The sequence below is a fragment of the Anser cygnoides genome, chromosome 13 (assembly GCF_040182565.1).
Source record: "Anser cygnoides isolate HZ-2024a breed goose chromosome 13, Taihu_goose_T2T_genome, whole genome shotgun sequence".
Classification (NCBI taxonomy): domain Eukaryota; kingdom Metazoa; phylum Chordata; class Aves; order Anseriformes; family Anatidae; genus Anser; species Anser cygnoides.
The window spans coordinates 9201289-9221624 of NC_089885.1; the positions used below are offsets into that span (position 1 = coordinate 9201289).

Sequence of the window (20336 nt, forward strand, 5' to 3'; positions counted from 1 at the left end):
CTTCTTTTTGTTTGGTTGTTGTGTTTTGTTTTGTTTTTTAAGTTAGTCTTTTAATGGAGTTAAACAGCAGATACAATTTAAGCTCTTCACACAGAAGATGCCCTCTAGCCTGTCAGCATACAACCAAGTATTTTGACCAGAATTGTCAAATTTCAGGTAATTGTTTACATAAACACTTTTTCATTACTCTCTTGAGCTGTAAAGTCACTGGGGTGTAATTTACAATGCCGAAGTGTTAAAAAATATATAGCAACTCAAAGCATATTTGCTGATTTTGTTCCCCAATTTGAACTAGCATTTTCCTTCTCTCAAAGTCAGAACCATTAAACCAAATCATGTCGGAATTATTTTGAGAATAAAGGCTAAAAGTTAAGAATCTTTGATGAAATTAACCACTGCTTCAACAATAAATGGAGCATTCTGCTGTCCTTTGCTTATCACTGTTGTTAACTATCCAGCATTAGGTAAGAGCTGGAAAAAAATGAAATCCATAACTTCCACTACATAGCATATTATCCAGGCAGGTGACTTTAAAGTGATGTTAGAGATGCTGTTAGAAAATCAGAGAATTTGTTAGATTCCTAGGCTTTTCAACATTCAAGACAGACTGCTAACAGTAGTTTAAGGTATCTGTTTTTGTAGTAGAAACTACTGAAACAGGGAAAATTTGCTACAAACCAGGTTGAATTATAGTGAGGGTATTTTCAGGCTACATTTTTAAGAGCATACTTGAAAGACTGGCAGAGTAATCCAGAGCTCTGATTCTTCCTTGAATTCAAAACAATGAGATACTTAAGACTTTATTCACACACCGAGAGAGAGAGAGGGAAGAAAAAAATAGAAGAGAGGAAAAAAGGAGACTTACATGTTTTTAAGTGGAAGAAACACACATTTTCCATTTCAAGTGAGAACTTTAGCACTTTACTCGTGACATACAATGAAAAAAGTACTTGTATATAACCCAGCCATGCCAGCAGAGAAATGAATCTGAGGGCTGTGCAATGATCTAAGAAAATCTGAATGGGCATATGGGAACAGCTCATTTTGCAAGACCTCCAAAACCAACCTACTGATAAACACCGGAGGGTGCCTGACTGCCTGCACACTCACATGCCTATTTGTTGTTGTTATTCTTATTCATTACTGAGTCATTATTATTATTTAAGCACCGACAATGCACTCGTGAACCAGAACAGATGCAAAATATCCTGTGCTAATGAGAAAATCAAAGCCTTTCTTATATTAGCAATTTCATATTATAGGATCTCTTTATTTTTGCCAATAAAGCACAACAGTAATTAATACAGCAATATTTTCTTATTGTTCACAATGAGTAAAGCAAGTAAAACTGCTCAGATTCTGCTTTGGCTCTGCCCCCTACCAGCACAAAATACAATAAATACTATTGAAGAATTCCTATTAAGACAAACAGCTGCCAAACAAAATACAACAAAAATCTCCCCTAAAAGGCTGCTGTCTGTTTATTCAGAGAGAGAGTCAGGATCACTCACAGAAAACAGTGTGGCACTGCTCTTTCATATTTAAATACTTGTGCTGCATCTTATTGCTACAACCATCTCACAGGGCTAAGGAGGATAATTTGTTAGGTGCCCACGGGATGGGTGCCCTGGTCTGCAGCGTGTTGCAGAGCTGTGGCTCCAGCACCAGCTCACCTTCCTGAGCGGTATCTGGAACCAACCGTACATCACTAGCACGCGCTTTTCACCCCTGGACTTACGCTGCTACACATATGGGGAGACTGACAAATGCTTCCATCTTTACCTAGCTGCCCACAGGCAAGATGCCAGGCTGGGACATCTCCCAGTAGTCGCGATTGATGGCTGCTCCAGGCTGACCCCTCTGGCAGGCCGGGGCTGCGGGGGAGGCTCTGGGACCCCCGTGCTGCTGCTCGCCCAGTGTCACCGGAGCCACACGCTGGTGCACACTGGAGCTGTACCCGCTTCTTTTCAACCACCCGTTTTTAAAGCAGGGCCAGGGATGTTGGAGCAGTTTGTTAAACGTAGGTTAACTTGCTACAAAGGATACTTGAATTTAGCTGAGAAAGAGGGCACTATTCATTTGGTAACAGCAAGCAAACCCATTCATACTCCTTATATTTGGCCCCAAAACCTACAATTGAGGGTGTACCTCCACCTCAGTGAACATTTCTGTCCTTTCTATGTGCGTTTTGTATCATGCCAATGTACTCATGACCAAAACCACTTTCATGACAAGTAAAGCTTTTTTTTTTTCCTCAATTTCAGCAATGAACAAAATTTAAGCAAAAAATGACTCAGCTGTGACTGCACGGCCCCGCTGGGGAGCACACCCATGTCTCAACAAACAGGTGGCTGGAAGCAGAGAGCTACCTCCTGTCATCATTCCTCCCCAGATAAAGTGGGCTGATGAACTGTGTGTGACTTTTAAAGCCTTGTTGATGAAGCCTCCCTGGGATCAGACACGGGCCCTACCCTGTACTGAGCACCAAAGGGGTGCGATGTTGTCCTGATGCTGCAGCAACACCGGGCACAACCCAGCGCAAACCTCCCTGCCTGCCTGGATGGCTGCAACCCCAGCCTCTGCGCCCAGAGCTTGTAAATGGCTCCCTGCCCCATGGAAGAGGCTGATCATGCACACGTTCAATATCAAAACACTCCTACTGATTCAAAGTACGTGGGAAAAGGAGCCAAGACTGAAAAGCCAGAGCCAGTAAAACTGCAACATGCATCAACAAATGAAAATGTGAATGAAGAAGTTTCATCCTCAGGAAGTCCTCAGAAGGGAGAACTGAGATCTTCAGAATCTGCGTTTCTGACTAAAAAGGCAACTCAAATAGCTGGATACTACCTCTCTTCTCAGCGCCAGAAACCAAGAGAACCTCACGTTCAGAAGAACCCAATCTGGTCCTAACCACTTTATAGGATTAAATAAAAAAGGCAAGAACCTTAAATACAAAGAAAATATCCATGAGAAGATAATCTGCTCTCACTTCAAAGGCCTACATGAAAACAACGCTCAGTCATAACAGCAGCATCCTGTTAATGACACACACTTAAACAAAACGAACAAAATGTACTAAGAGTAAGCTGACATTCTGGCAACAGCAGGTTAAAAAAAAAGCCTAAATTTATAATTTTGCATTCAACATTTAGTTTAACAAAACCAAGAACCAATGCACTTAAGTTAGAAGAACGTTTTAAAAAACACTAGCACCGTGACAGATGAATGACAGTTGGACAATTTGATCACAACTGACAATTCACATTTAAGCTCACATAGGAATCCCCAACCTTTATGCTCTCTTCAGTCGGCCCAAAGTCAACAAGCACTTATCGTTAGGCACATACTTGCATCCACCGACATAGGCACGCTCACAGTAAAGTACTGTGTGTACTTAAATACGTTGCTGAATCGGGCAGTGCGCACAGATGTGGCCATGCCACTAAAAACCACCATTTTCAGATTTTTGACAGTCACCCCTTACCCCCCCCAATTTGTTCTCGTCTGGGTACTATTTTTTTTGTCACAACATTTATAATCCCTGGTATTGCGCCCCCTAAATTGAAAGCTGTGACGCAGTCTTAACCACAACTTTGAAAACATGCTGACATTATAATATACAAACATGTACAAAAGATATACACACTCAGACCCACTAGGGGATAAAACAGACTGGAAGGAAATGAGGAACTTTATGTTACTGTCTTTTCTAATGAGATAGAAAGTGGCAGATGTAAAGATTTCATTCAGCCGACAATCTCTTTTATGATATGAATAAACTACTAAAACAGATTTAATCCTTTATAAAATCAGATTATAAGAAGCAGACAAAATCACAACTTTATTCAATACGCCATTTTATCCAGTGTGACTAATGCATTATTTGTATGAAGTTAAAGTGGAGCGTTGGAAAGCTATGAAATAAATCAAATGCTCTACTTTATGTAATCTTAACAGACAGATCCCATTAGGATTCTACTATGCATAGCTGTTGGTTAAAATCATTGACCAGTAGTATCCTTACAAATTAATCAACTGAGGTAATGCTGGCTTGGCTGTCATCATTTGCTGCTAATCTACATTTAGAATTCACTTCAACTTTTCAAGCCCTTTAGAACAGGTTTATCAATTCTCTCGCCCTCGCTTCAGACATCCACCTCACCGCTAATTGTTTACAGAAGACCTGGGACAATGGAACTGTATCATTTATGCCCTTTTTCTTTCCGCAGACATTAGAGCGTATATTGACACTGGGTTATAATTAGTCAGAAAGATGTTAAATCTTAACCAAACATTCTAGTCTGCCTCAATTTTTTGATGAGACCTTTTATCATTGAAGTTGAATTAGCAGGCAAACTGTAGGGGTTTACACAAGTGAGAGTCATTACAAAATCTAAAATACCCCTTATCTGGTTGACATGCAGCTAGAAGAATTTTCTTGGTTATGGATATACAGGAAGAAAAAAGCATTTTTGATATCAGGTTATTTGTGGAGCTCTAATGTGTTTTCAAATATACAACTTGTGTTATGCCTATGTATTTTATATAGTTTCTAGTCATGTTTGTTAGATGTCTGCTTGTCGTGTACTGCAAGATTCATGAGCAGTCTACAACCAGGCAAAATCCTCACACAACAGCTTGTCTTGGGTAATGGGGAAAGAACCAGGCAGAATAAAGTGGCAGAAAAGTGTATTATTTATTATCCTGACAGGGATAACACCTAGTCATGGTCTACAGTCCAAACGTGTTCAGTGTCCTGCAGACAGGACCGGATGATTCTGAAGGAGCAAACAGGTGTTTTCTTACACAAATACTGAAAACCTCTATAATGATTTTGCTCCCTTATCTTTGACCCCTTCATGTGCACATTAAAGAACAGTCAGTTCAGGCAAGGGCTCTTTGAAAAGAGAAGGAAAGACCAGGCAGTAGCAGTAATATTGCCAGAGATTGCATAATGCTTCTGGAGCTCTACCAGAGAGTAGGTAAAGGTCATCTTCTCGTCTTCTCCAGAAATGGAGTGAGAAAGCAAAGGAAGCTGTAGTCAAGTATGCTTTAGAGTTCAGTAAATAAATGAAAAACTTCAACTAGGAGCAGTGGCCTTCAGCTCAGCCCTCTAGTGCAACTTTGCTGGCCCACAGACAATTATCAAAGCCATGAGGGCAATAAGTCTATGTACGTATGCTACTATTAATCTCCCTAAATTACCTTAAAAGTATATGCACAATTTCATCAACATTCTTGAAAAGTCCATCACTCAGAACCAACTTCTTCCTTTAGTCTAGTAAAATACACATGTCCAAATACCTCCTGCTTTTCTGGGACATAAAAATAAAGACCACCAATTGTTTTTGCTGTCTATTTTCCCTTGAGCGTTGAAAGAAAGGACCTTTGAACAACCTATGGTGAATAAAATCTTGCCTCTGTATTTTTGTTTAAACATCACAAAGATGTACTCTTCCTAGTGCTTGCTAAAAACAATGCAGTAATTTGTATCCCCAAGTGGTATAAATAGAAAATATGTTCAGTCTAATAACATATGTGAAGAAAACTCATGCCCAGGGTTAACCAACAAAGCAGCAGTCCGCTAGAAACAAAGGCAGCTGGCTCAAAGAGCAACAATGCTGCTGAAAAAGTGTGGATGTCCTATTCAGTCAAGCATCCAAGACTTGACGTTTACTTAAGCTACAGCTGCATATACAAAGCTTTGCTATAAGACCCAGGAAATGACAAGTCCTCTGGACTAACAAGACTCTTATGTCTCCAAGAGGTCCGTGGCCCTCACTGTCCAGCTCAGAGCAGGGTAAATTATATCAAATATGCACACTGTAAATATATGGCACATTCTTTGGTCTTCAGAATAGTTTCTCTGCTTTGATTTCCTCTTCTTGAAAATATGCTCTGCCCAAATCCTCCTGTTTCTTTTTATGGGCTTGCCTTTCCCCTACTAATATATCTGCCTAGGTTCCTGTCTTGCTCTATCATCATAAACATTCATAAACATTAAGGGACTTAACCTCATCACACCCCTGCGGAATAGGAAAATATACCCATCGGAGTGGGCGAGCAGTGAACTGGAACCCAGCTGACAGCATCCTGACCAATGCAGAGTCCTTCAGCAAGGCACTTCTCTCCTCTCAGCCCCATTTCCGCAGGTATAAAGAAAAAGGGGGGGGGAGGGTAATGATACTGACTTCTCTGCAAAATGCCTCAGTCTACCAGCAAAATTCTGAGATGCTATTCTCTCCTTACAAAAGGAGGTAAAGTATTTAGAGAGACATAAATCAAGGTTTCATGAAAGGTCCGTGGCCAGAAATCTCACCCTAGTTTTCTAAGCATGTCTGATACCATCAGTGCAAAAGTTGTATCCAGAACAGATCTCAACGCATAGGCTATGCCACAGACAATCTGCACCAACATCATTTGCTCTACTTGTAGGTAATGCAGTGCAAGCAAGCTCATGAAGGACTACGTATGCTACAGTGAAGTTCAGAGTAGAGAAAGTTGCAAAAAAGTTCCCAGCTGATCCCCAAGAAGATGAAAAAATGAACAGAAACACTAGATACAGGTAATTGCACTCGGCCTCTTGCTTTCCACTCGAACAACAACAAAAAACACAATTTACCAAATACCATTACCCTGTTTTGACAGACACCACAACTTTCTGAAGGCAGTGGCAGAGTGGGTAAGAGGATCCATGTTCCACTCCTAAGCGTATATTCACCTCAATTAAGCAAACTTAAAAAGAACTACGATAATTCTGCCAAGTGTTACCAAAAAACCACAACGCAACTTATCTCCTGCTCCAAGCAACCGCCACCCTCAGCCCCTGGTCACCGCCTCCATCCACTTACCGCTCTTCAAAGGCTTGGGGAAGACAAATGGGCCTTCCAGCGTGCAGCGAAGCAGAAAGCCATGAAAATCAAAGGGCTGCTTTTTGAGTAAATATGAGCTCCAAAGCCATTGTCCTTTCCCACAGAGGAGATCTATGAAAATGCTTACTATAGCATATGCACAGTATTCTTTACAGCTCTGCCTCCCTGCTGACCACCAGCCCCAGGGCCCAGTCCGCTTCCCATTACAATCAGCTCCACCACACCCACTGACTTGTATTGGAATTCTTTCAGGGACCCTAACTAATGAGTTTTTAAACACTTGTAGACAGAGAAGATAATTCCTCATCATTATTCTTCATAGGAAACACCAGGAAGAATGTCATTCTATTGTTCTACAGGAAAGAAACTGGAAGAAAAATCACCCCCACATTCAAAAGAGCAGCCCGGCGTTTTCATACGGAAACTGGCTACCCGAGCGATGGGTGCCTCAGGTGAGAATTCAGGACAGGGACCTAAAAAGCATGCAGCCCGCTGAAATTAAGCCCCCTGAAAACATCTCTCATAGTGGCCTTTATGCAAAGAGGCCCACAATCAACATGTATTTTTCCAAATCTTGGATACTATGTTCTCAAACATAAGCGTGGCTGCCGACAGCAGCACAGAAAGACTCACCTAAACACCGTATTCCTGCAGGAACCCAGTTTCCCTCGTGACATGAGACTAAAATAAATGGAAACTGGCAACCTTAATAACATTCTGTGTTTCCTGATTTTATATTTAAAGCTTTGCAAAGCTTTGCGTGTGCTTTCTCAATAGATAGCAGTGTGTTTTTTCTTTTCCTCACAAGTGAAATCTTGACCTAAACCAATGATACAGAAAGAGGTGAATAAAGAATAACTAGACCTACATGGTGGACTGTTACCCTCAGACCTAATAACGTTTTAAATGAAAAACATCTCATTTTGAAGCCTTCTTAGCATAGATCACAAGTCACAGAAGTACTGCTTTTACCTGATCTTACTTCTAGGTATCTATCATTCTGTCAGATGCTGATACCATCACCTACCAGAAGAGTTCACATTTGAGTGACCAGAAAGAAAACTTATAAACTCCAGCCAAATCCTGACCATAGTCCATGCAAAGTGCCATAAGGAAAAAGCACTAGTCTCAGTAGTAAGATGTCTGCAGGTTTGAGCCCCAGGCACTGAAAGCAATGTAGAGCTACAGAATTTACTTATTTCACAACACCATGTACACCCACAGCAGTACAAAAATAGCAATTATAATACTTGTCAAAGGAACAACTGAGTGATTTTTAACTTGGTGCTCTATCTCGTTTTCTTCTTCTCTGGTTGTTCATACCCCACCCCATCAAACATATAATTATGAGTGGGCTATTCACGTCTTACTATAATTGGTAGCACCATGCAGCATCTGAGTCAGGAATCCATCTGAATTGCTGACTACAGCTCCTCACTAAACAAGACTTACACACTGCACATAGTAAATGGCATTCTCCCATTCTCCGTGTCACCCGCAATGAAAATCAGCTTCCAGTTCTGGCACCATATCCAACTCTCCTTAAACCTCACCACCTCGGATCACCTGGAATGAGGACTCACTGATAATCGCCAGTAAATAGACACAGATAGCTGCTGAGGTCACAAACAGGAAAGAAATTCTACAAGTATTCAATCCCCAGAAATAAAAAATAAAATCAATCAAGTTGGTGGCTTGATTTGAACACATACATAAAATGTCATTAAAACATGATGTAAAGTTTTACAGAAGAGACTACTGACTAGACCTTTGTTTAACACTCGTAATAATTTATGGTGTGGATCTGCTATGTAAGAGTTGAAAAACAGCCTCTTCATGATAAAAGAGCTTGTAATAGCTGGGAAGTTAACTGCAGGAGGTTTGGGTTTATTCCTTTACCTCAGCTCTCTAGTTCCATGTTATTTTTTCAGTACTACAAGCACAACCTTGCCAACCCACTGTACCAACTGCATTTAAGGGCAGCTTTGCTGAAACCAGCGAGCAACTTACAATTGTTTCCAAGTTTTTGCAAGGCCAGGCTCCAGTACAGAGTTTGTGAAAACAAACATCCCACATTCATTTCCCAAAATCTTCCCTTGCAAATGCAGACTGAACATCACATGCTCTTTGCCAAATAATTGTATCATTAGAAGGTAACCAAAATGGAGCTTAAAACCTTACTAATGTGTACATTGCCATCCTTCCTCTCCCTCTCTTCTGCTTTTTTTTATCTGTACAGTTGTCCATTATCAGGAGCAACATACCTCCCGATATCTGTGATCAAACCTATTAGAACAATTTAAATATTTTGATTACAAACCATCAATACAAAATATTCAGAAACAACAACAGGGTGAAACACCTGTCTTCCTGAGTCACGGTCCTGACTTCCTGACTATTATTTTATGAGTGGTCCGGAAGATTACACTAACTTGACAGATTACTGGATTTACTGTCTTCTTTTTCAATTCTTAAGGAAGAATTTGTAACATTGCAAAACCCAGAGTTGGGGCACAGTTTCAGTTCTCAGTGTTAATAGATGTTTGATGGTTTTATAAAATCTATTTTATTAACTGCAACCAAGAGAAAAGTTCAGGCTTTTTTCCTCCATTTTTCTTTTCTTTCTTTTCAAAAGAAAGGTAGTAAATTTGAATTAGAATGGTTCAGAATTGGACTCCGCAGAGTTGTTCACATGCACGGTATTAGGTGTGTGCAAAGTGCCTGCTGATCCTGGTCATTAGAGAGCTGCAGCACATTTCTGGAAGTCTGCCTTTTGGCCATAACAGGGTCAAGTCCAGCACCTGCTGAAATCAGTTGGGAGCACCTCCAGGGATGGCCCTGGCTACTGGCTCAAACCCAAGCTGGAGGAACACGTAGGTACTTTATGGTATGTATTGATTATATACATTTAATGAGCATCCAGGAGCCCATTCCTTCAAGCCCTCCACACAAAGAAATTCCATTTTACCTCCAACCTAAAGGCACCAGGGAAAGACAGGGTGGGGTCTGTCTGTTTAGATGCTTATTCCACATTCTTCCAGGGCTCAATATATAAGTTACTTCCTACAGCTCTTACAGAGAGAGCGAGCTTTAATATCTGTATTCTTTTTGGCTGTTCAGTCAATTGTACAATCACATAAAACCGCTAATAGAGCTCAGGCAAATGGATGCACGCTATACAGTCAAAAGTAACAGCAGTTTCCATCACCAAGTACAGGGAGAACTAGGGTTCAATCGTTAGTGAAACACTGAGCATTTTGGGAACAGTCGAGAACCCAGCTCAGTAAAACTTGAAATCAGCGTTGCTTCAATAGGGTTGCTTGTGTGCTTAACACTGCATACCTGCGTATGGACCCTGCTACATTATCGCCCAGTCTTAGATCCAATTTTGTCCCATCTCACACGACGGGAATTTTGTTCTTTACTTGCATAAAAAGAGAACTTGGGCCTCATAACCCAGACAGCACGAGAACGCTCCTTCCAAGAAGCTGGAGCATACTGCCCCAGACTTAAGTACAAAAAGACCAGAGGCGTCCACCATTTTTTTTTTTCAGAGAGCATTTAGTATATTTATTTGACTTAACACGTTACAGAACGTCACATTTCCCCTTTAAATATTTAGTTAAATTTCAGGTTGCAATACAGGCTTCTCAGATGCACAAAAGGAATAATTCTGCTCGGCTGAAGGACCTGTACCATAACATTATCTTTACTCAAAAACAAAATCCCAAACAATATAATTGGCATTCATGTATAAAGTGCTTGAACGCTCTGAAGTCCTGCCTGGCTTTGGAATAGCTGAACAGTATCTGAAGTATCTGCTCTCCATCCCAATTTGTATATTTCAGAAGTCATTAAATTCTTGAATGAATCATTAGAAAAACAATTCAAATGCTGTTAAACTGATTGTAATTTTGCCTCATAGGATAGATGTGAGCTTAATGTTTGCAAACGGCCAAATTCTTTTAAGATTTACACTCCATGGAGTTCAATATCAGCCAGGGAAGAATTACTAAATCAGGATGTACTTAAAGTACAGGTTTTGGCCCAAGAATATTTTTGGTCTTTCTCAGCTGCTTGTTTTGACAGCATCTAATCCCCCTCACCCACCCACCAGCAGCCACACAATCCATCCATTTACACTTTCAAAGCAAATTGAAAATGAAACGTTTTCAAATAATTACTCGGGGATGTCTGTAATACAAATCTAAAAAGTAACGCCAATTCAACTGTAATATTTCTTAAGGAGAAGAAAGGGAGGGGAAAAAAACCCTTGCAGAAATCCATTCAAAATGCGACTTCCTCCTGTGCTAACGCTCTCACCACCACCCCCAAGAAGGAAAAAAAAAAATGAGAAAAAAAACCCTCAATCTAAGTCCCAAAGAGCCTATCTACTCTATTTCACACATCCCCATCAGAAACACAACACTGTTTCCACGTTCAGAAGACTTTTCATTTAGCAAGCTATTACAGACCCTGGTGACAGAGCGGTAACTGAGGTCTTCTGCAGAGGCACAAGGCAAGGAGGGAAGGTGGCCGAGGGGCAGAATACCCAAGGCTGGAGCTCGAACAGTTCACCTTTGTCTGGAGAGCAGGATCCCCCCTCCGGACTGAGGTCTACACTGGAAGCACACTGCTGGGACATACAGTATGGTTTTGCATTCATACAGGAGGGGAACCTGGCCCACAGATGGCCTGTTCTCAGCTTTGTCAGCCACAAACAGACCTTTGAACTTTCTATTTATATAACAGTTTGGTGAGTTTAAGCCTCTTCCTGTATAACTGGCAGTTTGCTGGTTTTGCTCTAATTAGGCTACTTGTGATACATAATATAAAAAGAGAAGACGAGAGGCTTGTTTCTCTGCAGCATGAACTCTTCGCTATCCCGACCGCACAGCTACAACAATGGTGTTACCTGCCGATTGTGTTGCCCTTTGCTAGGTATTATTTTCCATACCTCAACGTGCATTTTGCTGCTAAGTATTTTCTCGGCTTCCGCTTTTTCAAAGATTGGAGGACTTAGAAAATATTAGTGCCAACACCGATAAATAAAACATAAACCATGAATCTCCCCGCCTCTGTTTGTGTTACCGAAGAGCCATATATTCTGGGTTGGTTGGGTTTTTGTTGGGGTTTGCTGTTTCCCAGCTGCTGATTAATGGCACCACCTTACTCCGTAAGCAGGTTCAAATCTAGCCACACGGTCCCAGGACGCGTCAAGATTTCATTTACTTGGTTACCACAGACAAGCGTGGAAAGTGATTTAAAAGATGAAATTTGATTTTTAACAGCAAGTGGTCCCCTTGGTGCACACAGGCATTCAAGCTTTTCATTATATCCATCTCCCTTCCTTTCTCCCTCATAGAATGGCTCGTATTAAATGCAAGCCCAGGTGAACGTTTCTTATTCACCCAGGAATCTCAGCAGACTTCAGCTTTGGCCCTTTCACCTAGACCAGAGTTTAGATTCATTTAAATTGTTTTGTTTTTACAGCTTTTTGAGTTTGGTAAAACATCCACTGAGATACTTAGTTTTGCACATTTTGTCCAATTGCTACCATGTAAAAATTAAGAAAAAAAACCCGCGCATACTCTGAGCTACCCTCTCAACAACATTCTTGACAAAGGGTCACTGAAACACCTTGTTCTTGTACTGTTGTGATCCCTCCTAATATGGGAAACCAAAGGGCTGATTCTGCAGCCTCCACCAGGACAAAGATCCCCCTAAGCATCCTGAATGCTCGGTGACAACTCCAGAAGACACGCTGAGGCAGTGCACTGCAACTTTGGCAGTCTTGGCCAAAACACATCTCGAGAAGTGATGCAGAGAGGTACCTCTGGTGGACAGAAGAAAAACGTGGTGGGGTTTTTCCCATCACCCTAAAATGTGTGGGGAATCACTTCCTGATATGCACAGAAAGCGTTACCTTTAAACCTTTACATTGGATAAAAAACCTCCACTCAACTATATATTTTTATATATATCTATTTCTCAGGCTAACTATGTTTCTGCTGCACTTGTATACAGATAATACATACAAACACCCACACACGCTGTAGGCCTGAGCTTGCCTTCTTTGCGATTGCAGCACAGATTAGCAGAAGTTTTGTGTTTGCAAGCAATGCAGAAGAGGGTCTCTCACTGCCTTATAACCGCTCACGAGACGCGTTTTACAGAGGCCAGCTTACAGACAGAAGTGCCGAGGACAGTTGCAAAATACGAGGCACAAATCCACACATCATGCTAACAATACTTATTTGTAAATATCATGGAGTAACCACACCACACTGGATACACAGACAAAAATAAATACATTTTGATGGGTAAGCATGCATATTTCTGGGTGTGCAGAGATGATGCATGTACACATACGTCACGTTTATTTACACACATTTATGGATAGATGAGCTAAATTCATCTTTCCTTAAGCAATGTAATTACTTGCCTGAGATACATAAATCTTTATATGTACAATAAAATACATGTAATGCTTGCGTATACATGTAGATTACATACCCCTATATTATATACATGTGCACAAGCATATACTAATTGGATTATTAAAGGCTAAATCCAACTTGATCTCTGCAACAGTAATCCAACTGTGTCACAGACAGAGTTTGTGTAGATATCAAAACACTTTGAAACAGCCATGAAGTAAAACATGTTCTTGCCTCACAAACCCCAAAAACACACACACAAAAAAAAATAAAACCAAAAAAAAAAATCACTGTGAGAAATGAAGTGAATGGAAATTATGGAATGAGTGGCAATACGTTAATATTTTATGCAAAAACAGAGGCACAAGAGTTCTATTCTTTCTGATGCACATCTCTAAATCCACATAAAACCATTGTCAAATGAAAGCAAGTTATTAAGCAAACATTAAAACTCAATACCTATAATGTGCTTAGTATTTGAACTACACCCACATATTGGGTTGTAACAGCTTCTATTAAATTAATGATGTTACCCACACTATAAATTAGGCAAATTGTATGCAAATATTATTTGAGTAGTTATATGGTGGTTATCAGTTGTGTGCAAAATAAATTAGTGTAGCAGAGTCAAGATAGTGTGGTAGAGGCATAATATTTAATTGAGAACTAATTTTATTGTGATTATTACTTTTAAATAACAACAGCCCGGTTATTAAAAGATGGAATATGATGGTATATGCAGAGCTGATAAAACACACGCAGGATCCAAAACGCCTGCTTCCAGATTAATATTGATACAGCGTAATTTATGGTTCCAAGGATTTACTCCGAACTGCTGTAAAATAGGACGTGACAGGTATTTGGTTCTGATTATCTTGGATTTGCAACCATAGCTGCTACACTGTGGTTGGCAAAATGATAGTTATTAACTAAATATATGATCTTTTTCCTAGACATACCTTTATATTACCAACAAAGTAAAGGCTCTGCAAAACACGAGGTCCAAATGCACATGCACACTCACACAAAATCCGTGTGACATTTAGCGATTAGGATCACAAAGCAGTATTTTACTTTCTCTCTTTCTTGGCAAACTGTGCTCCAGCCCAAAACCATTTAACAAAGCAGTAACCAACCTCTGAATTTAACCGTGCATAGTTGCAAAATTGTAACTGCGTTTCCTAAATTGAAAAGAACCAATAAAAACAGTCGTAAAGAATAATCATAATCTCATTAACCAGCCGGGAAAGTGCCTGAATACCTACCCCAGCACCAACTTTCCCAGCTACTTGTCACCCATCGAAATTCCTCAGCAGTGACTTCGGTAACAAGTTTACAATACACTCAAACAGATGCACCGGCCCTTCCAAGGTGTGCGCTTAGTTGCAGAGCAACGTAAGCCTAAAGCCCCCACTCAAAACAAAATAAAAAATGAAAAAAAGAGAAAGAAAGTAAGGAAGGAAAGACGGAAGGAAGAAAAAGGATGGGAAAAGGTAAAGAAGAAAGAGGCAGAGAAAGGAAGAGACCTGTTATAATATCACGGGGACCGAGCTTCCCACTTCCCAAACTAACTTCAATAACGCTTTCCCCGAACGGGAAGCCCGCAAAACCAGCGACACCCCCCCCCCCCCCGGGCGAGCAGGGCTGCAGCCGAAGTGTGCCACACGGCAAAACTCGGGCCGCCTTCCCCCCGCCGAGGGACTGCGGCCGCTGACAGCCGTAAATACACCGGGAGCGAAGCGGCGAGCCCGGGGAAAACATCGCCTCCCCACGCCGCTGCCCTCGGCGGCCGGGGGGGCGCCGCTGCCGCCGCTCTCCCCGCCGGCAGCCCGGCGCATCCCGGCTCCCCCCCGCTCCCCCGGTGTGAAGTTGGCCCCCCGGGGCGGTGCGGGGGCTCCCCGCCAGCCGCAGCGGGGCTGCCGGAGCCGGCGGGCGCAGCGCGGAGCCGCTCGGCGGCGGGCACCGGGCGCTTCGCCCCGCAACAAAGGCTCCCAGGCACCGGCGGAGAGAGCGGGGAGGAGAGGAAAGGAGGCAGCTGGTCGGGGGAAGAGGGGTGGAGGGGAGGGAGAGAGGAAAGGGGGGGAATAAAACAACCCCCGAAAAATTAAAAAGCGACCCCCCCCCCCAAAAAAAAAAAAAAAAAAAAAAAAACACCAAAAACCTACCACTGCTGCTCTAAGTCCCAGTCCCTGAAAAAGTCGAATAGGTCCATAACGATGTGGCGGGGGGCGACTCAGAGAAGTGGTGCCCCCTGCCTCGGCGAGGCGGCACGCTCAGGGCTGCCCGGCCGGCATCGGGCAGCGGCGGCCGCCGCCGCGGGGCCGCTCGGAGCCGCCCGGGGCTCGGGGAGCGCCGCCGCCGCCGCCCGCTCCGGGGCCGGGCTGCCGGGCTGCGAGGGGCAGGCACGGCGGCGGCGGCGGCCCCGGCGCACACGCACACACACACACACCGCACACACACACACACACACACCCGCTCGCACTCTCTCGCACACCGCCAGGGGAGGAGGAGGAGCCGGGGCGGCCCCGAAGCCGCGGCATGGAGCCGCCGCGCCAGCACCGCCGGGATCCGGCGGAGCCCCCCTCCCCTCCCCGCCCGGGGATGCCCCGGGGAAGTTTGGTGGGAAAGGGGAAGGGATGGAGGGGGAGAAAGGAGGCTTCGCGCATCGCCCTAAGCCCCGAGTGGCACGGGTGGGATGGGGGGAAAGAGGGGAAAAGGGGAAAGAGGCGCCCGTGGGATCGCCGGTAAAACCGGCCCCCCGCCAGGGAAGCTCCGGGGGGCACCGGCACGGGAGGAGACGCTGCCTGGAGGGGCTCGGGGCAGCCGCAGCGGGAGAGATGCGATGGCAGGGGAAGGCAAGGCCCAGGCGGGCCCTGGGCTGACCAAGCGGGGGGCTCCGAGAGCTGCCATCATCACCCCCATGACCCAGGTGGGCCGCCAGCCCGGCCCGCTGCCCCCACATCCCAAATTTTCTCTGTTTTGGAAATACAAGGTTCCAAACGCATATACGTGCACGCAGCAACCAAGCGCATCCATTGGCGTTGCGAAGACGAGCCCAAAGCTGTGTTCGTTTTGGCTGGTTTTGCACAGGACCAGCCACACCCAGAACTCGCCCGAGTGATGAAGGGCCTCAGGGACCTGGTGCGGGGTGAAGTCAGAGATGCTCCTTGCTCTGGTGGCACCCCATCTCCGCAGCCAAGGTCCTGCAGCCAGTCACAGCAGCCCGCTCTGCTGCCACCACGGAGATCAGGCTCCAGTGAGCATCTCTGTGGGCTTGCTGAGAGTTACAGGACAAACCCAAGGTGGCCAAGCAGGTCGGTGGCAGAGCAGCTAATGTAACCCACAATTTTTGCCTTCCTAAGGAATACACAGCTGTTGTGCAAACGCCGCTGGGTTAAAAAAAAACTGTGGAGGAAAAGCTCTGGAACCATTATCAGGGGAAGTCAAATGTGACAAAGGCTTCCTGATCTGAACCTGGGTTTCACTGCAAGCTTCGCATTTGCATCATGCATCTCACAGCCCCCTGAGGGAGGGAGCTCAGGCAGGGCTGCACCACTGACAGCCTGCTCGCACCCAGTGAAACCCCGAGCCCCGCTCCTCTCCCTGCTGCGGGCAGGCAGGTGCACACAGCGTTTCCTCTCTGACACTTGTCGGTTTTCTCCACAAGCAGGCTTGAACGTGCTGCTCTGGGCCTTCAGCTATTAAATACCATGAGCCAGGCCCCTCTCTCTCTCCTCTTTCTTATTTTGTTATTCTTGTTGGTTTTGAAAGCCCTGTTCAATAATCAGACTTTGTGGCCAGTGCTGCCACAATTCAAAAATTTTCTTCAGAAGCAGACAGGTTTTTTTAGAAAACGTTATTATTGATAAAAGTAAAAGCCCAGTCTGCCGCCTGATCACTCACATTCAATAACAACTATTTTCAGTATCTCGAGCTTGAGCCATTAAACAGAACTAAATGAGTTACTACAGGCGTTAGGCATGGGGGGTGCAGGAGCCGGGGACGCTCAGCACCCTGCCTCTCCGAGAGGCCTCGGGCAGCTCCCAGCACCTCATGCACCTGCACTGGCAGTGCCTGCACATGGACTGCTGTCCCTGGGCCTCTCAGGTCTTAGTGCCCTCACTTCATTGAAGTAAACCCTTCCAATTCTTCAGAAACTAGCAAAATCTGCACAAAACGGTCCCCGAAAAGGCTTTCGGAGCTCACCCTAGCAAAGATAAGGGTGGGAGATCCAGTGTGAGCAAGCAGACCTGCAGTTCCCATGAAGGGCAATATCAGAGATAATCCCTCTCCTCAGAGGATCCATTTTGGGCACCTGGAGCTCCCCGAACACCCCACACTCTCAGCTGAAGAAGGAAGTTTGTGCACAAACCAGCTTTTCACAGACAGTGTTCAAACCAGCCAAGGCTGTGCGCGCGTGCCACCACCACAGAGGCCGACGAGGCCGTCACAGGGCCCCCGGCCGAGCTGCCAGCAGCCACGCTTGTCCCCACATGCTATCGGCAGAGCTGGCCGAGCTCAGCACTTGTCACAGGAGTGTGTCAGGGCCATGAACTCCTCTATAGTGCAGGCTGGGGGTGAGCACAAGCATGAGGCAGTGCCAGCGCTGTCTTTAAATAGCGAAGGGTTCGTTTTACCCAAACTACCAGGAATAGAAAGTTCAACTGCCCCTTGCGTGACCACTTTTGCTGTTACAATGGAAATACAGCTGCGGTTCCCAGCACCTGCAGCAACAGCTCAGGACACGGTTAAAGGCCAGCAAGGCCTCCCGGCCCCGTTCACCTCCGCCAGGCCCAGCAGCCTGCTACAAAGAGGAGCGCGGGCTCAGCACGGGCCAGGCTCCGTTTTTGCCAACAAGGCTGTGGTGCTCCGTCTTGTCACCCACCCCTGCCCACGCTGCTCGATGAGGTTAGAGCTGGTTTTCCAGCCTGCTGTGGCACCGCAGGGGGTGCGGGCAGCTGTGAGAGCTGCCCCCGTCTTGGGTTTTAGGAGGAGGGGGCCTGCTGGAGCACCCCTCTGACAGGCCACAGGTGCCTGGTGCCCCTCAGCAGCTGCTGCCGCTTTGGCCACGGGGGAAAGCACGAGAGCACCCCGCAACCAAGAGAGCTGCGGAGCTGCACCAAAATGGCCAGGCTCCCCCTCCGCTCCCTCAGGTTTGTCAGAGGATGGCGGGTACCAAGTCTGAAGCAGGGAAAGGGGCATCCCAGCCTTATCCTCTCTCTTTCAGGCCTACCCACGCTAACTTCCTTACCCAAAGGCTTTGTAGCACGTGCTCTGCACACGTTTGGGAAAGGGAAAGACGAAGGCAAGGAGGGAGATGTGGAGAAATAGTAATGTACCTGCTCAGCGCTGTGCTCCCAAGACAGGGCTTGATGCTGGGGCTGCCACCACCACAAGAAGCCCTGTTGTCCCCACTTCTGCAGAAGAAGTAGCAGAACTGTGGCCATGGTAGGTTGGGCAAGAGAGACTGACCAGCTGTCGGTGGTCAGAGGCAAGAGGTAGCTGAACTGCATCCCTTGTGATACAGCACATAAACCCCTTCTGCTCAAAATACTCCATTGGATCCAAAGAAAAACCTATTTTTCACAAAACAACAAAAATGAAATCACAGTTTTCTATCCAGAAAATGTTAATGGTAAATTTGTGGCCAGCTATGCTGTTGAATACAGATTGGGGATATTTGGATTTCTGAGGAAAGGAAGGTCAAGTCATTTTCACAGTGTGAAAAATGAAGCTAACAGAGTTCATATTTCTCTGCGAAGCAATGATTGATTTTTCTTTCTGTCTCATTCGTACTGCACTAAACATGTATATAGAACAAACTTATCACACCTTAGATAAAGCATACAGATTACATTAATACATTGAAAATTAAGTTAACATCAGCATCTACTTGAAGGTAGCGCAAGAACATTTAGCCCTGCTGCATGCGAACAGGCTCCTGGCATGAGTGCATAAATTTTTCGTATCCTAAAGCTGCTATATCAGAAAAACAGTCACCACTGAGATATGCATATATAAAGTAAGAGCCCATGATGTACAGCTGCTATGGCTGAATTTCACATTTGGAAGTATATAAGAACTTTAGATACTTAAAGTATGTTGTCGCTCAGTTTCAAGTGCACATGTGTAGGTAATCTTTAGTTGTCTGCCACTTTAATTGTAATTATCATCTCCGTGCTGCCTGAGTGATTTATTTAACTGTGCAGAGCTATTCTCTTATTATCATTGCTACTCCTATTTTATGAAACAAGAATAATTTAATACAATAATCATTTCTGAAAATATATTGATAAAGCCTGCTCACTGTGAGGAGGAGGCGCATTTTCATGTCCTACTGAATAAACCTTCCTTCAGTAAGTTGTCCTAGACTCCATCAGGAGACACGGTGTTGGTATTTTTATGATATTAGAGTTCACAAAGGCAAGCTTTTACATACCATATGTTAAGAAGTGTCCTTGGCTAGCCGCAAAGATGCACTGAGTTTCATCACGCTTTGCTCATATAAGGTGTGCGGTGGATGCTGTAAGGTCCACCATTATATCCCCACCATTTGGGTGGTGATAAAGTCCTTCCTAATACATGTTGTAAGTTAATGCTTTCAAGAGATGCAGGCAGATAACCCAGCAATCATGTCAGAAGTATTGCAGTGCTTAGATTGTGACATTGTGTGACCCTACCTGATTGAGGCACAGCTTCACCATGATATTTTGCCACTGTCAGAAAAGAATAAAGGGGGAAAAAAAGGCAATGAGATTCCTATTTCTTACTGTCATTCTGCACGTCAGACAAGCAACACTTATAACACTGTTAGAAGAGTCTAAACTTTAAAAACTAGGTAAGGCATAGTGTATTCAAAACCTAGGAGAAAGTCACTTTTCAGAGACAAGTAACCAAAAAGTTCTCATGAACCATGTTTGCAAATAAATTGCAAAAAGCAAGAGAGAGGGTCACATAACTAAGAATTTGAAGAGCACCAATTGTCAAAAGTACAAAGGCTCTATGGGGGAAAACAGAACAATTT

The 20336-nt window shown here is 44.3% G+C and overlaps 1 protein-coding gene across 3 annotated transcripts in view; it reads right to left on the minus strand.

Annotated features, from left to right (window-relative positions):
- The window catches only part of AFF2 (ALF transcription elongation factor 2), a 329062-nt gene extending 313275 nt beyond the window's left edge, over window positions 1–15787 (minus strand). For 2 of the 3 annotated variants that reach the window (XM_067004994.1, XM_067004995.1), the window contains exon 1: window positions 15478–15787. In XM_067004994.1, the coding sequence (XP_066861095.1) occupies window positions 15478–15524 (47 nt within the window). In that variant the 5' untranslated portion in view covers window positions 15525–15787. Of the gene's footprint in view, window positions 1–14577; window positions 15118–15477 lie in introns of those variants that run through there. The other variant, XM_067004996.1, reaches the window with a different exon arrangement.
- Window positions 15788–20336: the final 4549 nt, after the last annotated feature.